This window comes from Rhynchophorus ferrugineus, unplaced genomic scaffold (genome assembly GCF_030347505.1).
Source record: "Rhynchophorus ferrugineus isolate W39M unplaced genomic scaffold, kcgeb_rfMv2 rfM1, whole genome shotgun sequence".
In the NCBI taxonomy this organism is placed as follows: domain Eukaryota; kingdom Metazoa; phylum Arthropoda; class Insecta; order Coleoptera; family Curculionidae; genus Rhynchophorus; species Rhynchophorus ferrugineus.
The window spans coordinates 27018922-27041158 of NW_027472580.1; the positions used below are offsets into that span (position 1 = coordinate 27018922).

At 30.0% G+C, this 22237-nt stretch overlaps 2 protein-coding genes across 4 annotated transcripts in view; one reads left to right on the plus strand and one right to left on the minus strand.

Annotated features, from left to right (window-relative positions):
• LOC143206585 (putative G-protein coupled receptor CG31760) overlaps nucleotides 1-22237 on the minus strand; it is a 337104-nt gene that overhangs the window by 164553 nt on the left and 150314 nt on the right. For all 3 annotated transcript variants that reach the window (XM_076419193.1, XM_076419192.1, XM_076419194.1), the window contains exon 5: nucleotides 351-552. In XM_076419193.1, coding sequence (XP_076275308.1) covers nucleotides 351-552 — 202 coding nt within the window. The remainder of the gene's footprint in view (nucleotides 1-350; nucleotides 553-22237) is intronic.
• LOC143206586 (uncharacterized) overlaps nucleotides 21865-22237 on the plus strand; it is a 36972-nt gene continuing 36599 nt past the window's right edge. Inside the window, exon 1 of the mRNA XM_076419195.1 lies at nucleotides 21865-22009. The gene's annotated coding sequence lies outside the window, so the exon portion shown is untranslated. The remainder of the gene's footprint in view (nucleotides 22010-22237) is intronic.

Genomic DNA, 22237 nt, shown 5'->3' on the forward strand with positions numbered 1-22237 from the left:
TAAATATTATATTTCTTTTGTTTCGATTTTGAACTAAGGCACTAAATAACATAATGGTACTGCATTTTGCTACTATAAAAACAATCTAGACATAATTACATGGTAAAGAAAATGATCTGTAAAATTTAGGAAATGGTATAATCAATGCTTGTTCAGAGTCGAAATTCTGAAACCTTTTAATATTTCAGTGACGTAATTTTTCTTCAATTATACTTAGGAAATTTATCCGTATAAATAAATAATTTATTACCAAAACGTTCGTCGCTTTCATGAAATATTCCCTTTCAACTGATACCGTTTATTTGAATATGTAATTCGACGAAATCGCTTGTCGGATCGTCCGGACTTACCAAGGAAATTCCGTGCTCGGTTTCTGGCCCAGTTCCATTACAGTTTCCTTAACTTTTTTCGGCCCGCCCATCTCCAACCCCTGTCGTTGCCACCATGTACAGTACACCAATAGACCTGTTGAAGCGTTCATCGCCAGAACACGTGCCGCTAATACCGTAGGATCCGACACGAGGATGTTTTTCGACATGGCGTCCTCCAATCCTGAAACAAAATTCGTTTTGTTATATAAAATATGTATCTCCGATATACATGTACACAATATATATGGTCTACTCAAAATAATAGCGAACCCATGTTATCAATATATTTAAAGTATAGCCAGCTGCAGTTTATTAGCGTATATTCGCTTTAGAATTTTTCATTTTTATTTTCGTTCTCATTTTATTCTAGTTAAAAGGAGACACAATGCTGTCTGATGAGTTAAAACATGTAACTGAAACATCCTGCAGAAGTCGTCCGGTTGTCTCCAAATTTATTCAAAATATTAAACTACAGATTATAAAGTGATAAACGTTATTTTAATGCTTTTTCTGCCTTAAAAAAAATTAAATTGCTGCTTATTATTACTCTGATTGAAAATGCCGAAGCTAGACAAAACAGATTGCTTCTCTAATCAGTTTTTTCGAACAGGAACGAGAGAATAGAGGCCCCCTCTGGTCAATAAAATTCTATTGAAAGGTAAGCATAGTCAGCCGCAGTTTATTAGCGTATATTCGCTTTAGAATTATTCATTTTTATTTTCTTTCTCATTTTATTCTAGTTAAAAGGAGACACAATGCTGTCTGATGGGTTTAAACATGTAACTGAAACATCCTACAGAAGTCGTCCGGTTGTCTCCAAATTTCTTCAAAATATTAAACTACAGATTATAAAGTGATAAACGTTATTTTAATGCTTTTTCTGTCTTAAGAAAAATTAAATCGCTGCTTATTATTACTCTGATTGAAATTGCTGAGGCTTTTCGAACAGGAACGAGAGAATAGGGGCCCCCTCTGGTCAGTAAAATTCTATTGAGAGGTAAGCATTTTAACTGTTAAATAATAAATTGCTGTGGTTTTTATTGAAAATATAACACACTGAAGTCTCTGAAATATAAATATGAAAAAATTAAATATATAATCTTGGATTCACCGAAAGGAAAATATCCTCATGTTATGCAGGTGACGAATCAATATCAGCTTGATGTTAGCTCTATCATAGATCAAATATACAAAATGTAATGTAAAAAAACAGCGAGAGTTTTTTTCAATATAAACATAATTTAATACAATTATTTCAGGAAACTGTTAATCTGAAAAGGATCCATAGAAAGCTTAGAGATATGCAGCTCTTTGAAGGATGTAAAACATCATTTCAGCAAAAGTTGAAGAAGATAACAAAAGCTGATTGAATGTTATTCCAACTTTTACCTTTTCCCAACAGTTAATTAGGTTTTATTAGTCATAACATTTATTAATAGTTCATTACAGATATATTGCTCTTTATGCTGAAAACAGGAATGATAAATAATAATTTGGGTTTTGATGAATTGTGAACAAATGTTAGATAGTTTGGAAATTAACAGCTTAGTTAATCACTTTAATGAAATTTTCTGAATATGGGATTATGATTCAATGCTGAACATTTCCAAGACAGGGTGATGAGAGTGAAAATAACTAAAGGTGAGATATAATTAATATGCGATAACTGTAGGAAATCTTATTGTAGAGGTTCAAGGATTTATGTGCATAGATATGCGTGTAATTATTCAGAATATACATGAGCATTTGGTTAAAATGTGTGAGGATCGAAAGGATACTAACTGTTTTGCAGATATGGAATATGCATTAGGGAGACTGTAGTGATTAAATTTAGTTGTTTTAAGAAATATGTATACAGGTAGTAACAAAAAAAACTAAGAAGAAATACAGAAACACCGGACCGAAGGAAACGAGAATTAAACGTAAAAAGTAAATATGCTTTCTAATGAAAATAATATATGTTACTTAGCTATACAATTGTTAATTAGCTGGATTAATACTCACAGGTGGAATGGAAAAGAGTTCGATGTAAATATAATAAAATACAATCCTAATCTACAAACTATTATAATTGTGTAATTAATTGTAATTTTAAATCCTTCGATAAGATATGCAATAGATGTACTATGTTGAAATAAATTATATTTGATAATATTATTTTAGTTTCAATTTTATTTATGAGGAAGCCAAAATGAACCAAAACTCAGAGTTGACGTGGCAACATTCTGACGTTGTAATTTGTTAATTTGCTTTGTTATTGAACTTCAGAATCACTGCGTCAAATCTGATAATTATTTTTATTGTGTTCATTATTGTGGACTATGTAAAAAAGCTTATAGTAAAGTTTATGTTATTCATTCTTTTATAAACCTCTTTAATCCTAAAAGGTAAAATGAAAATAAAACAATAAATAGGGTCACAAATATAATTTGAATTCAGCTCTAACACGCTTACAATCATGGCTACATATTATGCTTCATTCATTATGATTAATATGAAATTTTCTTTCTTTAAAGTTAGGTAGATATCTGAAAACTAAGATTGTGTATTAGGATTTTGCATCCTGTATTTTTGACTTTATTTACCCATATTTCAATGTTTGTAGCATCACTTTTATGCTTTGTACCTTTGAAATTCAATCAGTTTGCTTTCTAAATATTATATAAATGTTTATGGGCCAACAAAATTAATATTGGAATTTTGCTTAAGACATCTCGGGTTTCATCCAATATAACATCCTATGGAATTTTACCAATTTGTATTGCAGCTAGTTTGGCTGCAATCATATTTTTATTTGATTTTGATAACTCTCACCTCTCACTCCTTGTTACAATCTTATGAATTTCTGAATCTTATGAATTCGTAATCGGTTACACTCAAATTTATAAGTGGTCATATTTTTATCAAAATAGGAACCCTCAACCTTAAGAAAGGAGGATTCAGTTTTTTCAATATAATCCTTCCAGGTCTGAAAATTTTCAAACAAGCCAAACTTCAATGCTTCTTGTTCTATTCTAATGTAGTGGAACGACTCTATATGATCAACAAGCTATTATTTTGATGACAATTTTATATAGCTTCAACATAGCAATTTGAAAAGTTTTCTGCAATTTTGCAATGAAAATTGGATATACTATGACAATTTCAAGTTTAAAAATCCATGTGTTAGTCCAGAAGAGTATTTTTTTATTATTAGATTTTAAAAAATGATTAAAATATGTACAAGGACTTAATACTATGGTAAAAGATACATCGAATAAGCAGTTATAATATAAACACCTATGTGTTGAAATGTTATCGAATAAAATTTTTATCTCCTAGATACAACAAAATCTAACATTAAAAGTTCCAAATGTAGAAAAGTAGGAGGTAGTATTTACAATCTATAAAGAAATCTCTAAAGTTAAATGAAAATACAATAAAAAAGTAAATAAAACTTTGTATATGTGTTTTTATCATAATGTACAAAGAATATAATATTAATATAACGAAAATTCACAGTTACAAGCTCAATTTTATTTTTTCAGATATTTTTAAAATTTACCTTCCGTGCTTATTTTTAATTTTAATTCAATGCTCCGAATCTCTTTCAGTGTTTTCGATTTGTTGAAATACTGCTTGTTGAAAAATATATTAGGTAGTTAATATTAAAAAGCAATGAGGCTCATCGCTTTATTCAGTACAATAATGGTTCATTCATCTCTATCCGAAACAAAGCCTTTTTGTTTTACCGTCAGTTCCATCCTGCTACAGAGGCCACCCCCGCTACTCTAGATCTCTCGGAAGCTGAGTTTCTTCCGAGTAAAATACGAAATTAAACGACAATTTCTCCGGCGGTTTTATTATGATTCGTTCCAGTTTCCAGTCATCTGTATCTCAACGGGGAAACTATTTGTCTCATAGACAATGCTCTTGCACGGGCACGTCAAAGCGTCTGCACAAATGTTCGCCGAAAAGCATTTCGGCAAGTTTGTCGGAAACGTTCGCTTCTAGGACGACCTGTTGGCAAGTTGGGCGAATCTGGCGAACCGGAAGTTCGTATGCATTTTTGTTTCAGCCGCTTTGTACATATTACTTTGTTACATTTGAAAGTATTTGGAATGTATATATTTTAATGTTTTTTCATAATATCCTATCCTATAAAATCCACTATTGAGATCGCTGATTCTTTGTTCCATTGTTCATGGAGTATTTCAATAAGTTCAAGAAGCTATTTACGTTATTTTACAAATGTCGATCTGTACGATTGTACAGTAAGATAGATGAGAACTAGAAATTGATGATAAGTTAGATGACAATATTTGAGAAACTACTTTATGACAATTCTGCGTATTTATTTTACCCGTAATTAAAGTTATTTATGCAAAAAAAATCATTGAAACAGATGTGCACGTGACATAGTTGTTTTGGTTACACTGAACGGTTTGTTATGATTAGACATTCGAATGTATAATTACTTCTATTGTAAGTAAGAACTACTCAAAACAAGTTGTGTATTTTCGTTCCAAAAATGATGGATAAGTGTGGTTAAATCTTGCAAGACGCAAACCAGCCGATATAATTTGAACATCCGTAATTTATTCACAGCAATAAGGCCATTCTAATGTAAGTATTTACTATTTTAAGTACCTTTAGATGTAAGACTGCTCGTAATAACGATAACGTAATATCGAGGTAAATAACACTGTGATAATATTCATGGTTAAGCCTCATTTGTTTTGTTTATTTGGTATGTGACTCCCTATTAATGTTGTTCTATTTTCAGTTACCAAATAATGTGATAAATTATATTTAATATAATATGATGAATTTAGTTAAAAGTGTATATAAAGTCGATAGATATTTCTCCAAGGTTCGAATGACAACCAGACAGAATAAAATGAACTGCTATCTGAACTAACTAAGTATTTACTACTGAAGTCAAGTAAAGTAAAAGAAACTAGGCAGCGATTTAGCTTAGGAATTCATGGGAAAATTTAATATTTACACGTGAAGCATACCTAAGCACAGATTTTGTAAGGTATTTATTGAAATATAGTTATATGTACTTATAAGTTGTTAACATGAAAATCGTATGACATTATAAAAGATGTACGGCTATTATGAAAATCAACTCCAAAATTATAATTACTAGAAGGTAATTTCGTACAATACTGGACACACTCTTTCGTTTCGGCGCTGCCAAATGTTTCAGAAAATCAAGCATCCATCATCAAATGTATATAATTTAAGCCTTTGTGTTACGACTATCAATTAAATAAAGTGAATATTTTGGTAGTCCTGTCAAATACATTTGCATCTTTATCCTCAAATAATCAGTATGGTATCTTTTAGTACGTTTGCCATGGATACAATATCTATTTGTTCTAGCGAATAGCAGCAAAATTCACAAACAATTTCATCTTCATAAAACCTGAAGCGCTGTCGAGACAGGTATTATCATGCTGAAGAATACCATTGTTGTGTCCTTGTTCGTATTTCGACCATATTTCGACCATATTTCGCGCAGAGTAATTTCTTCAAATCCTAATCTTCAAATATTCTTTGCTGCCCAGACTGTTCTATATCTTCGGTATCAAAATCACCACTTCGAAACCAGTATTCATATGTTGAAATCGATGGGGCAGGGTTGACAAAATCTTGGCACAGTAATTGATAACCTTCAACTACCTTTTCTTCCAACTTCCAAAGCACTGAAAAAAGTTTATTTACATTTCAACGAAACGCACTTAATAACGAGAATCTAAAATAAATAAAATAAACGTTCAGTTTGCTTTAATTTTTAGATTTTTGTGTCAAAAAAGGGAACCAGTAATTGTTGTGTTTAAGCATATTCACCTGTTCCAAAGTGTAACATTAAATTTGCGTATTTTTGTCTTGATGATAGAAACTGTTACATACGACCTGGGCATTCGAACAAACCATTTCGACCATTTCGTGTCAACATCGTTGTTTTATTGCTTACCAGCCAACGGAGGAAAAAGAGGAGCCCGCAAATGTCCATCGACATCAGTTGCACAAATTGAATGAATTATTATTACTGAAAAAACCAATACAATAGCCGGGCGAGTAGCCGGTGTACTCACCAGATAAAGCGCTTTTGATTTAGTGCTTTGATTACTACCTGTTCAAATTAATGTAGTACGGCTTGGCTAGCACACGATTTTGAAATACCGTTTTTTCGACACGGTAACGCAATGTTGCTAGAAAAATGGAAAAAAATTGCAGAAAAAACTGTTAAATATTAACCTTATATAAAAGGTGTTATACAGTCAATATTTGATTCTGTTTAAATACAATATTAAATATAATTTGCGCACATTCGAAGGATTTATATATAAAAATATTTACCTTTATTTACCAGACTTTACTTTTTGTCTAAAATTCGCTGCCAAAATATGATATATCCATTCTTACCTCGTGCTTTAACCGAAACATAAATACGTAATAGCTACCAGTTACCCTTCGACTCCGTGGCGATATTTAATGACCCTCTTGTGTGTTAGTTACGAGCCAGTATAGACTTTAGTCTTCGTCCAGATTAATTTTTACTTAAAGTATTAGCACTTTTTTAGAGCTTTCTTTGTGAATCTCAAACGATGTATACGCATTTTTTATGTAAAAGATCAAATGAAGTTGAGCGAATAAGTGAAGGAAGACATACCCACTCAAAGGACGTTTCTTTGATTCAAATAATAAGCGCAGGTAATTGCTTACCAACTTTTAATTTAATATTGAGATCATCTTATTAGGCCTATAAATTAGTTTTAAAGCATTTTTTTAATTTAAATTTTATTGTGAAAAATTAGTACATTGTATTTTATCCAAGCTATTGTGCATCCTGGATTTCATTTCAAAGGTATAATGTATCTTTTGACGCTATCCACCAATACATACATTTTCTTTTATTATTAGAAAAAGTGAAGGATCGCTCAGGCAGGTCACGATTTAAATTTCGAAACAAATAATAATCAGTAGGAACAGGGTCTGGAGAATACAGCGGGTGGGGTAGCACTTCAAATATAATTTATTTAATTACTTTCACCAGATGTAGATCGTGGAAAATAGAACTGAAAGATTTTCTGATATCAAAACTGTATTAGTTTGTAATAGAATAAATGCAGAAATTATTAAAAAATATATTTGTATTAATTAATTTAACATGTCAGGAATTAAATTTTATTACAATGTAGTTATAAAGCTGCATAATATTAAATTAATTTCGCAAATTTAATAACAATAAAAAGTATTGCATCGTGGAAACCCCTATAACTATACTATTAACTACGTTTTTATGCTACAGTATGTTTTTGAGTGCTATTATGTCTGATTACAATAAAACGTATATACCCTTTTAATCTTATCTGATATAAATAGATTTATATACGCGGGAAACATCAAGGATCAAAAGTATCAGATCAGGACAGTATTAAAATTATTTTACTATTATATATATATATATATATATATATATATATATATATATATTATGCTTATCACAATGTATCTCTAGTTAAAAGGATATCATGAAGTATAGCGTCAATACAACAAAAGTTGATGGAAAAGGTAAACATTATAACAACATTTGATTAGGTTTTCTTAGTTATAATATTTATTAATATTTCTTAGCAGATAGTAAATTTGTCCTTCACGATAAAAACAGAAATGGCTTTATTCCTGACGCAAAATTGGTGTTTTCCTATAAGGGAACTATACTTAGAAAATCAGCATTTAAAGAACTAGGGGAAACCATCAATTTAATTTAGGTAACCAAACATTAATTTATGTTAATATCATTTTATATAGATTTATCATTCCTAAGAAAAGTAAAATTATTTGAAAAATAACTAACACTGTCCCGATTTAATTTAAAAATCACCTATCTAATCTAGCAATTAATAATCCGAAATCAGATAATAATTATTTATGGTATACTACTGTAAAATCAAAAGTTTTTTTACTAACCTTTTTATGTTTATTTGTTGACGTTTTTTCTAATTTACCGACTTAGAGTGAACATTTTGGTACAGAATAAGCATCTTGCATGTAACCAGAAAAAAGTAAAACTGGTGGACTAACCGAGAGAATGTCCTGTGAAGTAATGTCCACCTTATTTATTTACCAGTTGCTAAGTTTTACTAATTTCCTGACATTAATGTCTCATATGAGGTAATTCATGACCGAGGTTCATAGTTATGTAGCAATACTAATAATTTCAGTCATTCAAAAAAAGAGTTTCGTCCTCATACAATTGTTAAATTCGATTTCTGGAATGTCTGTTAAAGCTTTTTCCAATTCGGTTTTAATATCTCCGAATGGATCAATGCACTTAAATCATGTAAATAGTACGGATTCGAAAAGTTAATTCATTTCAGCAAATTTGAGTTAAAACTTGAGAAAATTTGTGCATGTAAAATGTTATCATATCAATATGTTTATCATATATTAAAAATAAAATCTAAACCTCTACATTCTTATTCTTTATTATATATTTATATTATATTAATTTTTGATTCTTTAGATAAAAAATATTTATCTATAATATATTATTCTATTAAGTCATATGTTTCTGATAACAAAGTCCAAAATTCTTATTTAAAAACATCATTCCTATTTTGTTGATAACATGGAAACGTAATCTAGTTTTGATATAATTACTATTGGTATTATTTTAAAATAATAATCTATACTTAAGTGTTTTCTATTAAGTAAAAAATAACGTATATACCTAAAATGAAATAACTGTAATAAGGCAAATAATATAAAGTTATTAAATTAAATATTTCTATTGAGAAAAATAAGATAAAAGAGAGCTATATTAATCGAGAGATAGAATGGAGCTATATAAATTATATTAATCAAGCTATAATTATTGAGAATAAATAAATTACTTAATAAAGCAACACAAATGAGTTTGTATTAAGTAATTGAGTCATCTGTATATACAGGGTCCCTTTTGGGAAGATTTGAATTAGCACAGTATTTATGAAGGTTATGTGTAGTTTTAGTAAACATACTCACACGCTATGTCCTCTTGGAAGTTTTGTGCTCAATACAAAATTCTTCAATCAAATCAGTGTTAATATGCTAAAAAATGGATAAAGAAAATGTGTTTCTCTACGTAATTGTCCAGCTTAAGGCCTGACTTAATTGTGAAGAAAAAATATTATTTTTTTCCTTACAATTTTCATTTAAAGGAAGTTTTATAGGAAATTGATCGAAAATGGTAAAAAGTTTATGAAGAAGAACTTGCATTGAAAGAATAGATTTTTCGTATTGACTAAAACAAATAAAGTAATATCCATTACTTCATTTGTCTTTAAAGTTAATGTTATTTGGAATTGGAAGGTTATCAAAATTGAAATATTGAATCGCAAGTCACCGCAACTTACTATACCAAACAGATCAAAGGGGGTTACAGATTCCATGGTATATTATATGATACGGTTTTTTTTTATGTTTTCGTGTGTTTACCAAAAAAAAAAGACATTTGCATGGTAATAAAAAACTTTTTATTAGGTTTTATACAAGCCAAGCAAGATTTTTATTGCCTGACAAGTAATGCAACCGCGAAAATAAAACCAGTGTTGAAACGGTTCGATATGTCATTTTTGGCCAATTCTTGTGGTAGCCCTATATTCCCTCCTATTTTCTCTTCCATAATATATTGAGGTCTGGAAACAATTGATTTATCAATTGCATAAAGATGTTTGAAAATTCTTTTAGAATTTGGTATGGGTTTCCGTCTAATAAGTCTTAACATTCATTGTTTTCGAGCTTTTTTGTCCTCAAATCGTCTGTATACACTTAATATGTCAATAATGCAAAATAGAGAGGTGTTATTTTATGTAGACATATGTCAAAACCAATAATTAGGTTATGTTGTTCAACAGTTGTATATATTAATACTTCGCATTTTACCAAGAGATATCGCTATTTCCCATTGGGCAATATGTACGTTTATATGCGTAATAAGGTACAGTTAATTTAAGGAACAGAAAACAGCTACCAACAATGGTATATTGAAAATCATTTGTCTATGATTTCGGCTCAAGTACCAAGAATAAGAATAAAGCAAAATGGAGAGGTGTCATTTTATGTAGACATGTGTCAAAATCAACAATTAGGTTATGTTGTTCAACAGATGTTTATATTAATAATTCGCATTTTACCAAGAGATATCGCTCTTTCCCATTGGGCAATATGTAGGTTTATATGCGTAATGAGGTACAGTTAATTTAAGGAACAGAAGACAGCTACCATTAATGGTATATTGAAAATCATTTGTCTATGATTTCGGCTCAAGTACCAAGAATAAGAATTATATCACACCAAAATAAAGCATTCTCTCATAGAGTAGCGGCAGCTCTTCAGTATTTAGTTGAAAACAAAATCAGGATCAAAGAGCATTCATCTTTTGATATCTAAACATCCTTACTCATCAGATCTTGCAATGTATGACTTTGTAAACAAAAGCAGCAACAGCATTAGGCAGTTTTTTCCATTGTAACTCGACGATCGTATTATCTAAAAAAAAAACTAAAAATATTTCTTAAAATATCAACACTTGCTTAACAAACAAAAAAATGGATGTAAAGCGAACTTTTCATGAATATCCTTCTACACATATAGAATGAAACCCTTGTCCCCAATTCAGTTAATCGATAAAATTATACAGATTATAACTAAATCAAGAAGTGTAGCGTGAAAATGATGTTCATTTTGCGAATTTTAATGAAGGAGTTTCAATCGATACTAATCCCGTAGAACCGTAAAACGTGATTGAAAATATATTCAGATTTTTAAAACTTTATCCAACTATTAATGATATAATATTTATAGATTTGGATACTAACTATAAGTTGTCAGATCACATAGTGTACTTTGATGTATATTGAAATTTTTTGTATTAATTGCAAATATAAAACTACTAATCAAATAAAATATTTTAATAAAATCCTATTTTTTAATATCTCTTGTAATAAATATACTCGTTCAACAGGCCCTCGGGTGATTAAGAGCTACAAAATTTGGCGAAAAATTTAGACATAGGAGGACTTTCTATATCTCTTTATTTTATAGATGAGATCTATAAATTGAGAAGTTAAAATACGTATAACAAATATAGTATAACCACTATTACTCTCATTTAGCATTCAGCATTTTAACGTTATATATTGCTAAACTATGAAAGACCGCAATCTTTTTGACAAATATTAATAATTTATCTAAAAACAATCATCTAAATTAAAATAAGTCAGAATAAAACTCATATTGCTTTATTTAAGCAACATTAACATATTAATGTTAAGATCGTTGCACTATATATTGCTAATATTAATAAAACTACCACAAAAAATGATACGCTCGTCTAACTATTATATCCAAATTTTTGGTTTGGCCTAATAATCAATAAGTTCCCAACTAGTAAGCTTGTTGACTATGAACTTTGTATATCGGACAGTTTTCCTCATCCTTGAAGTTCATCCATTAGCATGCGGAAAACCTTTGTATTAGATAAATATAAATACCTACAAATTGTTTAAGGTAGAATGATACATTGATAACTTCTACAAATAAATCAAACCCAAAACAATAAATCACAAACTACAGCGTTCAATCTTCTTAAGTCCTAAAACTCTGCCATTAGTTAGAGGCAACTGGTGTCAACTAAAAACCTAGGAAAATCAATAACAAATACTCTCGGACTATAAACTATTTAATCACTCCGATTCGAGAATAATATAACTTAGAATAGTATTTTGATATTTCTTATAGATTTACATAATTAAATGAATTTTGTCAACATTCAAATATTAACATGTGAATAAATTTTTAAATTTATTTCTGAGTAATTACTCAGCAGTTGCTAGTTCAATGCCCTGCGGATCGTACTTTTGAGGCCACAGATCTAGCCCACATAAAACCTAGTTGATGATAAATAAATTCTAAAATAACTCGATGGAAATTTTGGAAAACGTTTAAATCAGAAGATCGAATTTGTCATGATCCAGACACCAGTAGACGAATTTACTATTTGCTATCGTTTTCCTTCAATATATAACTTAATGTATCATGTGTGCGTTCGATAGCATTGTGATTCTGATTCTAAATTGAAGAAGTTCATGGTGCATAACAGTAAGATAGTCGAAACCTGAATATTTTACTCTTGGATGAATTCGAACATGAAACTTTGACTCTAGATCCTTAAAACAATTGTTTATGTTTATTCAGTATATTTATCTCCTTTTAAATATTGCGGAATGTTATTTAACTTTGCATCTGATATGATTTTTGAATTACTCAAGAGTAACATTTTCTATTGTTTCTCTAATTAACTGGAACATTTGTATCAGTTCTATAGAAAATAGTGTAAAATGTTCAATACGGTATACATGATTAAAGTAGGTAACTAGTTACCACTTTAGAGATCGAAAAAATAAGTATACATTAAAAATTATCGTGGTCTGAAGATTCGGCTACTTTCGGAACTATTCGTATATTCGTCGGCGCATTCTGCTCGCCGCAAGCCGAAATGTTAAAAGTCGATGTTGCCAAATTACAGCTACGCTATTTGCTTTATGGATGTATTTTATTTTAGAAAAATAATATATTTAACAAGACTTTCTGACATTAACTTTTATATTTTGTTTTGAAAAAAAAAATAGAGGAGATACGTATTTTTAGTTTATTCTTGCCCTTAGATTTGGCAATACTGCATGGTATTGTAAGCCAAGTGTTTCTCAAAAGAAATGGCGATGTACCGTATTGCTATGATTAAACGTTGGGCATTTATTTGTTTAACTATTAAGCGTTGAATTACTCAAGAGTAACATTATCTATTGTTTCTCTAATTAACTAGAACAGTTGTATCAATTCTATAGAAAATAGTGTAAAGTGTTCAATACGGTATACATGATTAAAGTAGTTAACTAGTTACCACTTTAGAGATCAAAAAAATAAGTATACATTAAAAATTATCGTGGTCTGAAGATTCGGCTACTTTCGGAACTATTCGTATATTCGTCGGCGCAAGCCGAAATGTTAAAAGTCGATGTTGCCAAATTACAGCTACGCTATTTGCTTTATGTATGTATTTTATTTTAGAAAAAAATATATTTAACAAGACTTTCTGACTTTGAATTTATATTTTGTTTTGAAAAGAAATAGAGGAGATACGTATTTTTAGTTTATTCTTGCCCTTAGATTTGGCAATACTGCATGGTATTGTAAGCCAAGTGTTTCTCAAAAGAAATGGCGATGTACCGTATTGCTATGATTAAACGTTGGACATTTATTTGTTTAACTATTAAAGCGATTAATATGGCATTTTTAAAGTTATATTGTTATGTTACTTTTTACTTAAAAAAAACCTTTCAGGTTAACATTTCAACGTTATAACAGGATTACGAATATGGAGAGTCAAAGATAGGTTTCGTTTCAGTTGTTACAAATAGGATAAATTAATTAAATGACTTAAATTTTGCAGTGAAAGTAATTTAATATGTCAAGTTTGTAATATGACATATATGGTAGCAAGAGAAAGAAAGATTTCAATATGAGCTTGCTGCACAACTAAAGTCGATAACAAGAAGTATCATCTGTCTTCTCTGCGTTTCCAATTTTATGATTTTAGTATCCATAAATACTGAATTTCGGCAGCATCTTTGTCGGATCCATAATATAGATGTTAAACAATCTAAGTTGGAAGCCATAGGACGATAAAGAAAAAAAAATTGCTTAAAGAATTTAAATATCAAAGAAGAGAAAAGCAGACCTAGGCAGAAATAAAAGAAGATAGTTGAAAGGTTATATACTAAAATAAAACACAAAATATTAACATGATTGAGTTTTTAGGTACTTGAGTCCTTGATTTCACTAATTATAGAGGTGTTTTTTTAGAAGGTAAGCTGTTTTTCCATGAAATGTATTAACCTTTCCTTTATTGGAAATTTTCTATTGCAACTTTTATTGAATTGTAATTAGTTAGTAATTAGTGTGAGAAGTATAAAGGACTGTGTCTACAATAAAGTTAAGTTGTTCATTTTAGTTGTATATTGTGAATTTTATTTATATATAATACATTTGTAATACTGTATATTCAAATATGTGGTAATTTAGTAAATAGTTCACGGCATAGTTAAGGTTCATTGTTTTATATCCTCTAATTTATAATTTAAACCTAATATTAAATTTTAAAATGAATATAATATAAACATTTAAAGTAATATGCATAAGTAATATGCTGTATTTTTCTTTTTACCTCTAAATGTTTCGTAAATTAATATCAAGTTCTTACTGTCTTTTTAAAGTCATTTTTACTATATGTACATATGTATAGTACATGACCGGATGTACGATGATTTTTAATATATCCTGAAAAAATAATGTTAATATATTTGTAGCATACAGCCAGTGAAAATTTAACATATAGGTATGAGATACACTAAGAAGGCCAATATTTAAGTTACCCTCGGAGATAACTTAATTAAACATAACAAAATCAATATTTACAATATGTGTATCCTGAGTGTATTGGATGTGATCCTTTTCTGAAATTAATCACTGCTGATTGGTTTGGTTTTACTGATAAAATTGGTTACACATAACGTATTTTTAATTTTATAGAATTTGATTTAACTGAATATAACTTTTAATATAATACATGGGTTAATTTTATAACAACAATATTACACAGTAATTTGAATGAAAATATTATCGACTAATGATTCATTTGAAAAATTATTATTTAAATCCTGAAATTGTTTATGTCATTATTTTTTTTAGCTTTCGATATCGTTAACTCATAAATATACTTAATCATATGGAATAAATATCAATATACTGATACTTGTTTGATTTTTGGAGATTCATTTACTCGATTAATTTATTAAATTGTGTCATATAGCCATAGAATATCATCAAGAATATGACTAGCAAACAATTAATATTGCATGAATATTTGTTTTGGGTTATTTAAGCGTTGAGATTATTTTTCTCACTTTTAAATAGCAGATGTAATTAAAAGGTGTTATGCAATATCATAGCCTTTATAAATTATTGATGTTGTTTTTAGAGATTGTTTTGATTACACATTTCGAGGTATTGTATAAAAGGTAACCCTTGTAAATGATTTTGTTATTTTAAAACATTTCCAGAAGGACAATTAGGAGGTCAGTTAAAACTATTACCATAGCTTTTTCATAATCAATAAATTGTTGTACAAAGATAAGGCTGCTAGTGTTATAAAACAATTAACGATACTAATAATCAAGAAACTATTAAACTATGATGATCTCTTTTATAATTTTTTAAATTACATTAAATATTATATTCTTGTATACACTAAAATATAATTACTCTATTATAAAAGCAATTTATTTTCACTTAATTTTTTTATATATCCTGCTACTGCAGCAATCTGTTTCCTTGAAACAATAATCTGATATTTAGTTAGATTTTCATGGATTGATATATCTTTAGGTGAGTCGTGTGCCCATTAATACCACCTTCATCTTCTGTCTGTGAATCTTGATGCTAGATCTGATATACTCTTTCTGTCGAGGCGGGAGTATCTTACTACTCACTACCTGCAGTTCAGCAGCTACCTGGTTAATGCGTTGTCTATTCTGGCTAGTTATAGCAATATGACTATTTCTTACTCCACTGCTCGTAGATTCAAAATTAGGTACACATATTTATTGTTTATGTACGGGGTAATATTGAACAAAGTTCTCATCGTTTTACTTTGATACCTTTCTAGTACTGCGATGTTACTATTGCTAGTTGTGTCTGTTTGATGTATGTATACGACCATATGGCTTCAGTATAGCTTTATAGATGGCCGTTTTACTGTCGTCTGTCAACTGTGACTTGTGGCCGGTGAACCAAATGGTCCATATGTGTTTGCGCCTAGTGACGTGTGGGTCAAGATAAATACCCAAGTATTTGGCGTCATCTGATTGTAGAATTTCTGTATTGCAAAATTTCACAGATGAGCAGATCGTTATTTTTTTCTGAGTGTGAAGTTTACTTGACCCAACTTATCTGTATTCGCCTTAATACTGTGCTCAAAGCATTTTTTCGAAGCAATCGAGACAGGTATAGTTGCAACTTTTCGGATGCGGAGTCGTGATTCTCATGTATTGAAAGGATTGCGGTATCATATGCAAACGTCGCTGTAGTAGTATAAACATGAGTGGATATAACTGTCATGAATATTAGAGAACTGATCCATTATGCTTTCTCCTGACTTAATTTCGTACAATTAAGATGTCTCAGAACTATATTTTACTAAGTAGTTTCTTTTTTCAAGATAAGGTTTTAACAATAGAAAGAAATAGTGTGTCACTTAAATACCATGAAAATATTTATTCAAACGTTTTCTCTGACAATTGTCTGAAAATGAAACCCTGAACTGGTTTTTGATTTATGAAAGTGAATAAGTAATAAATTAATAGCATCAACCATATGTAAAATGTAAATTGTAAATTCAATCTTACTCATTAAATAGACTGAATCTGATCAGAAGATGTTAAATTGTAAATCTGCAAAATATTATATTAAAGATGTATTGGAATAGATAGAAGCAGCAACAAACAACAACAAAAAATTTTATAGTTGCTATGTTAGTAACTATTAGAGCAATTATTTAAGGAAAGTAATTATTGCCATATATAATTTTTAATATAATAATCATATATTAATTAATATATTGACGATATGCTATGCTGGACAGGAAAATGGCACACTAAAATTAATAAAGCAGTGCATATTAATTTCACAAAGAAAAGAATCAAGCATAGGAAATATCCCATATGAAAATACACCCAAATATTTTCGTATAATAAACTTAGATGGAACTCACATGTTAAGAAAGAACGTGGAAGAAATCAAGCTGAAATACCAAAAATACTGGCTATTGGTTTTTTCATTATATCTTATATGCAGTCTTGTCAGTATATAATAATATTTTACTTTACCAACAAGTCTTGCAACCAGTGTGAAATTATGGAGTTCAACTTTGGGTTTGTATCGGCCAATTCAACAAAAATACCACGGAAAGGTTTCAAAATAAGTTACTGCGGGATATTGTTGATACTCTATGGTACATTTGTAACGAGAGTCATGACAAGTTGATTGATACATTGATAACTTTTATCGGCACATTAAAATTAATTTTTCACTAATAAAAGAATCAGGCACAAACCAACATATAAAAATCATCAAGTAGGACAATATGGAAATACAGCGAAATATATTGGCCTTGTTGACAAACTAATGTGGAAGCCACATGTTAAGAAAAAATGTGGAGAACTGAAGCCGAAATATCAAAAATGTACGTGTTACATGTATGGTAGATATACAATCCAGTCATTATATAGTAGGCTTTTACATGCAAACACAAAAGAATAGAAATATCATAAATATATTTAAAAATAAGTTATTGCTACCTACTATTGATATTCCATAGTACATTCGTAACGAAAATCTGCATCAGGACTTGAAGTTACTGTCGAAGACACTGTCGAAAATGTTATCAAGGACTATGCCCAAAGACATCAACAGAAGTTCATCATCAATATTGATGGCTTAGTCAGAAGATTAAAAAGATTAAAGCAGTTTGATCTAGATCAATAACGTTACAAGTAAAACTCAGTGCACATTAAAAAGAGTGACGTGGATGTGTTAAGTTTAAGTTAAATGATATTTACTTATATTTAAGAAAATTGTTTAACTTTAAATTTACGAAAATTATTTAAAAAAATTGAATTTGTATGGTTTAGGGGGTTTAATTTATTAGACGATTTAACTGTCTCTTGTAATATTTTCGACATGTGATACATCGCAATGTATCAAATATCTGGTCAAACTAGGATAATATAAAAAAGGCACCGAACAAACAGAATACACGTGTCTAGCAAAAACGATGAAGAAGTACCCAGGCTAGACGGAGCGTGTAGGAAGTTAGACCTGGTAGAGCACCCGTTAGGTTGTCTATAACCATAAACTACAAGATGGTCCAAATTTTGAGAAGTTCTTAGCTGGAAGAGTATTTCTCTCTCCGAAATTCTGAACGAAGCGATATGTAGAAAAGGGTTTCTTAAACCAACCTTCTCAGCCCAAACCTTCAGGGGGAGCTACAGCAATAAAATACGATGCATCGAGAATGACATAGACTTCTCTATGGCATTCTCCAAATTAAATACTAAGAGAAGAACTATGAACAAAACATCAGAATTACTAAAATAACATGAATTAATAAACAGTCAAGAGAGACATAGAGAAGATTTAATCAGATGTAACAAGAAAGAAAAAGTATCAAGAATGGATGTGCAAAATCAAGAACAGTAAATTTTATGTCGTGTAATTTGTATGTCGTACGGTTTAGTAAGTCATGTTCATCTAATTCATAGTTCTTTCACCACTACATATCGATTTATCTTCTTTAAATGTGTATATTTTTATATTATTGGTTTAAACAAACTCTGATTTTTGTGCATTAATTTACGCAAAGGAAAGAGAAAATAAATTGTATTTTATTTACATCATTGTTTTCTCCCCTTAGCTACTCTCTACTCTACTCTAATCATTGCAAATTAGGATATAAACAAATAGTTTATTACTGCTAATTTACTAGATTGCTATAATAAATAATTTTAAAACAATTGGTTTGTCTGTCTTTTGCAGCCTCTGTAGTAAATCGACATAAACCTCATACTCTTTTATAATTCAAAATTCACTAATAGCCCTACAATTTAACACAGCGTACCAAACAAATGGTATAATAGGTTTTTTGTATTCGAACCGTTTCCCATCAATAACAAATCTAAATTAAATCGTCCTCACCAAATCGCGTTTATAATGGAAACGAATTGTGGGCGGCAACGCCGACATGAAAGCACCAGTCCCCGAAAATCCTAGCCTGTTTGCGAATTAATTAAAAGTTTTTCCGAAGTCTGAGTCGGAAATCCGAGGCTGATACGTAGAGCAGTGGAGTGTTCCGCTGCCTCTTCCCCACTTTCAAAGGGAATACTTTTAGACTTTTTTCGGTGTATTCATCATCAGAAATGAGTGGAAATTTATCTGCGGTAGAGTAATATATAACAATGAAATATAGTCTCGCATGAGGTAGGAAGTTTTAGCTTCATAGGCGGTGACGCATGGTAAAATAATGAAATATGCAGGAAAGTTAAAATTGTATGTTATCATGATATTACAAAAATATAGTATATTAGTCAACTTTTCTTATAGAATGGAATATTTAATATATTTTTGACAATAATTGACGGATACAGTTCCTTAGACCCGCACTGAAAGCTACACGTATAACAAATCAATTTAAAAGTCCCCGGCCTACCATAGTAAAACACAATTTTTGGCAAAATTTTTTTTATTCAATATAATTCAAGGGTGATACACTTATTATAGCGATCTTCCAACTTTTCGATACCATTTTTGTAATACGATTTGTCCTTTGCTTCAATATAGGTCTCAGTTTCGGCGACCATCTCTTCATTCGATGAAAATATCTTCCCAGCGAGCATTATTTTGAGATGTGAGAACAGTCGCTGGGGCCATGAGGAAGCAATACTAAGCCCAATCCATGGATTTTTTCCATCATTTTCACTCACTTGTTATACTATGCATTGTCTTGGTGAAGCAGCACTTTCTTTTTCTTCAAATGCGGTCGTTTTTTTGCGAGTTCGTCCTTCAAACGGTATAACGCTATGTAATAGTCGATGTTGATCGTGTCCAGTGCAATCGGACGACTGTCGATTGGACTTCGGAGTGAAATAATGGATGCATGTTTCATCCATTATCACATACCAATGCAAAAACTGGAATTTATTGCGCTTGATCATCTTCAAACACTGCTCCAAATCATCAACTCGTCGTTGTTTTTGGTCAAAAGTGAGCTTGCGCGGCACGCACTTTGCACAGAGCTTTCTCATACCCAAATATTCGTGTATATGATGTACACATTCAGTTGATATCTATAGAGTTTCTGCTATTTCATTCAGTTTTAATTTACGGTCATTCGAAATCATTTTGTGGATGTTTTAATGCTCTCGTCGGTAACAACCTCTTTTGGGCGTCCACTGCGTTCACATCTTCGGTGCTCATTTCATCAAGTCTAAACTTAGCATATTAATCCTTGGTAGTTAATTTTCCTGGAATAGTGTCCGGAAACTCGGCAGCAAGCCAAGTTTTTGCTTCAACTGTATTTTTCTGTGCTCTGTATTATATGTCGAAAATTATGTAATTTATTCATGTTGGCACATCCAAAATCATTTTAATATTAGTTGTATTTTTGAATAAATTTTGTATCAGCAATATATATAATATACTAAGATATACTTACTTGATATATTTCATAAACTCAATTATTCCTGGACCACCAATCAAAAAACTAGTTTTTTGTTATTTTTTATGATTTTCATAAAATTTTTACAAACATATATAAAAAGATTCATAAGTCTGTAAATACATAATCATAGAATTAGCAAATAGTGATGTAGATTATCGAAATACGCAAGCGCAGAACGAGCCAATCATATACAGTACATCTTGTTCACTTCTCTGAGACGACAGTAAAAGAACTCCATATAAAGTGTTGGACAGGCGCTTTTGTTCTAATCTAGCATCACAGATTTTACAGCTTCGCGTTCTTTTCTATATAGGCCTTTTTGTTTAATGGGGTATTATTGAGGTAATATAATTATTTCATAGGGATAATTAGCAGTAGATAATGCGAAAATAAGTGCATATGGTATGAAATATTAGTAAAATATTATCATTTTATAACACTAATTTTGTAGATTGCTATATTTTTATAGGTATTAGGTATATTTTTATGTTAAAAAATATGGAAACACAATTTATTTGAAGATTATAGTAAAGTTAAGAATGAAATATGGTCATGTTTTTATACGTTTTGTTAATTGTTATTAATTTCATTGTTAATTTGTTATTATACATATATCTTTCTGGATTTTTTAGATATTTCAAAAGATGAAAAGAGCTAAATGTTTAAATGAAATGTCATGAATTTTTAGGATGGTTTAGAAGATAGTTTTTGATAGATTTTATATATATGTTTATGTAACAAATTTTACTGTCGTCTACTCCTCTGTAGTCTCACATGGTAGCGTTTTATTTTGTTAGACGCAAGAGGAACGGAAGGCGAGCTATTTGAACGTCACCAGGTGTGACTCCATAGAAAACAACTTGCATTTTTTGATAGAAAAAAAACTACTTCAATTCAAGTCATTTATATAATGTCTAATTATATTCAGTGATGTAAAAATCAGCCGTATATCGCATGCTCGCAATTTCTCCGATACGATCCTGATTAATAAAGCATTAGCAGTTAATATATTCCATGTCTATTGTTTTGCTCTCAATAAAAGTAACCAGATAGTGTCCTTATCATTCTTGATACAGTTTATTTTGCGATAAGTGTTTCGTAAGTAACAAGCAAACCAAAAATCAGATAGGTAACGCGTCAACCAGAATTAGGATGATTTTTATTAGGAATACGTGACCGAGCGAATGAAAGTTTAAATTGAAAAACTTCGCGAGTGTTGTGATACTCACCTGTTCGGATATCAATACAAAAGAACCAAAATCGACACGTGAGTAAATATTGAATAAGGATTTGTGTTAATCATTGAAATGTGGTTTATAATTAAAAAGATAAAGTGATATAACTAAAATATTTATTAAAAAAGTGTTATTTGATGTCTATATTTATATACGAGAGATATTGTGTTTATTTAAAACCTAATTATTGTCATTATTGTCATTAATTTGGCCACAAAACTCTGGGAGGAATTCTTTCACCTTTCGTTCAACAGATATGT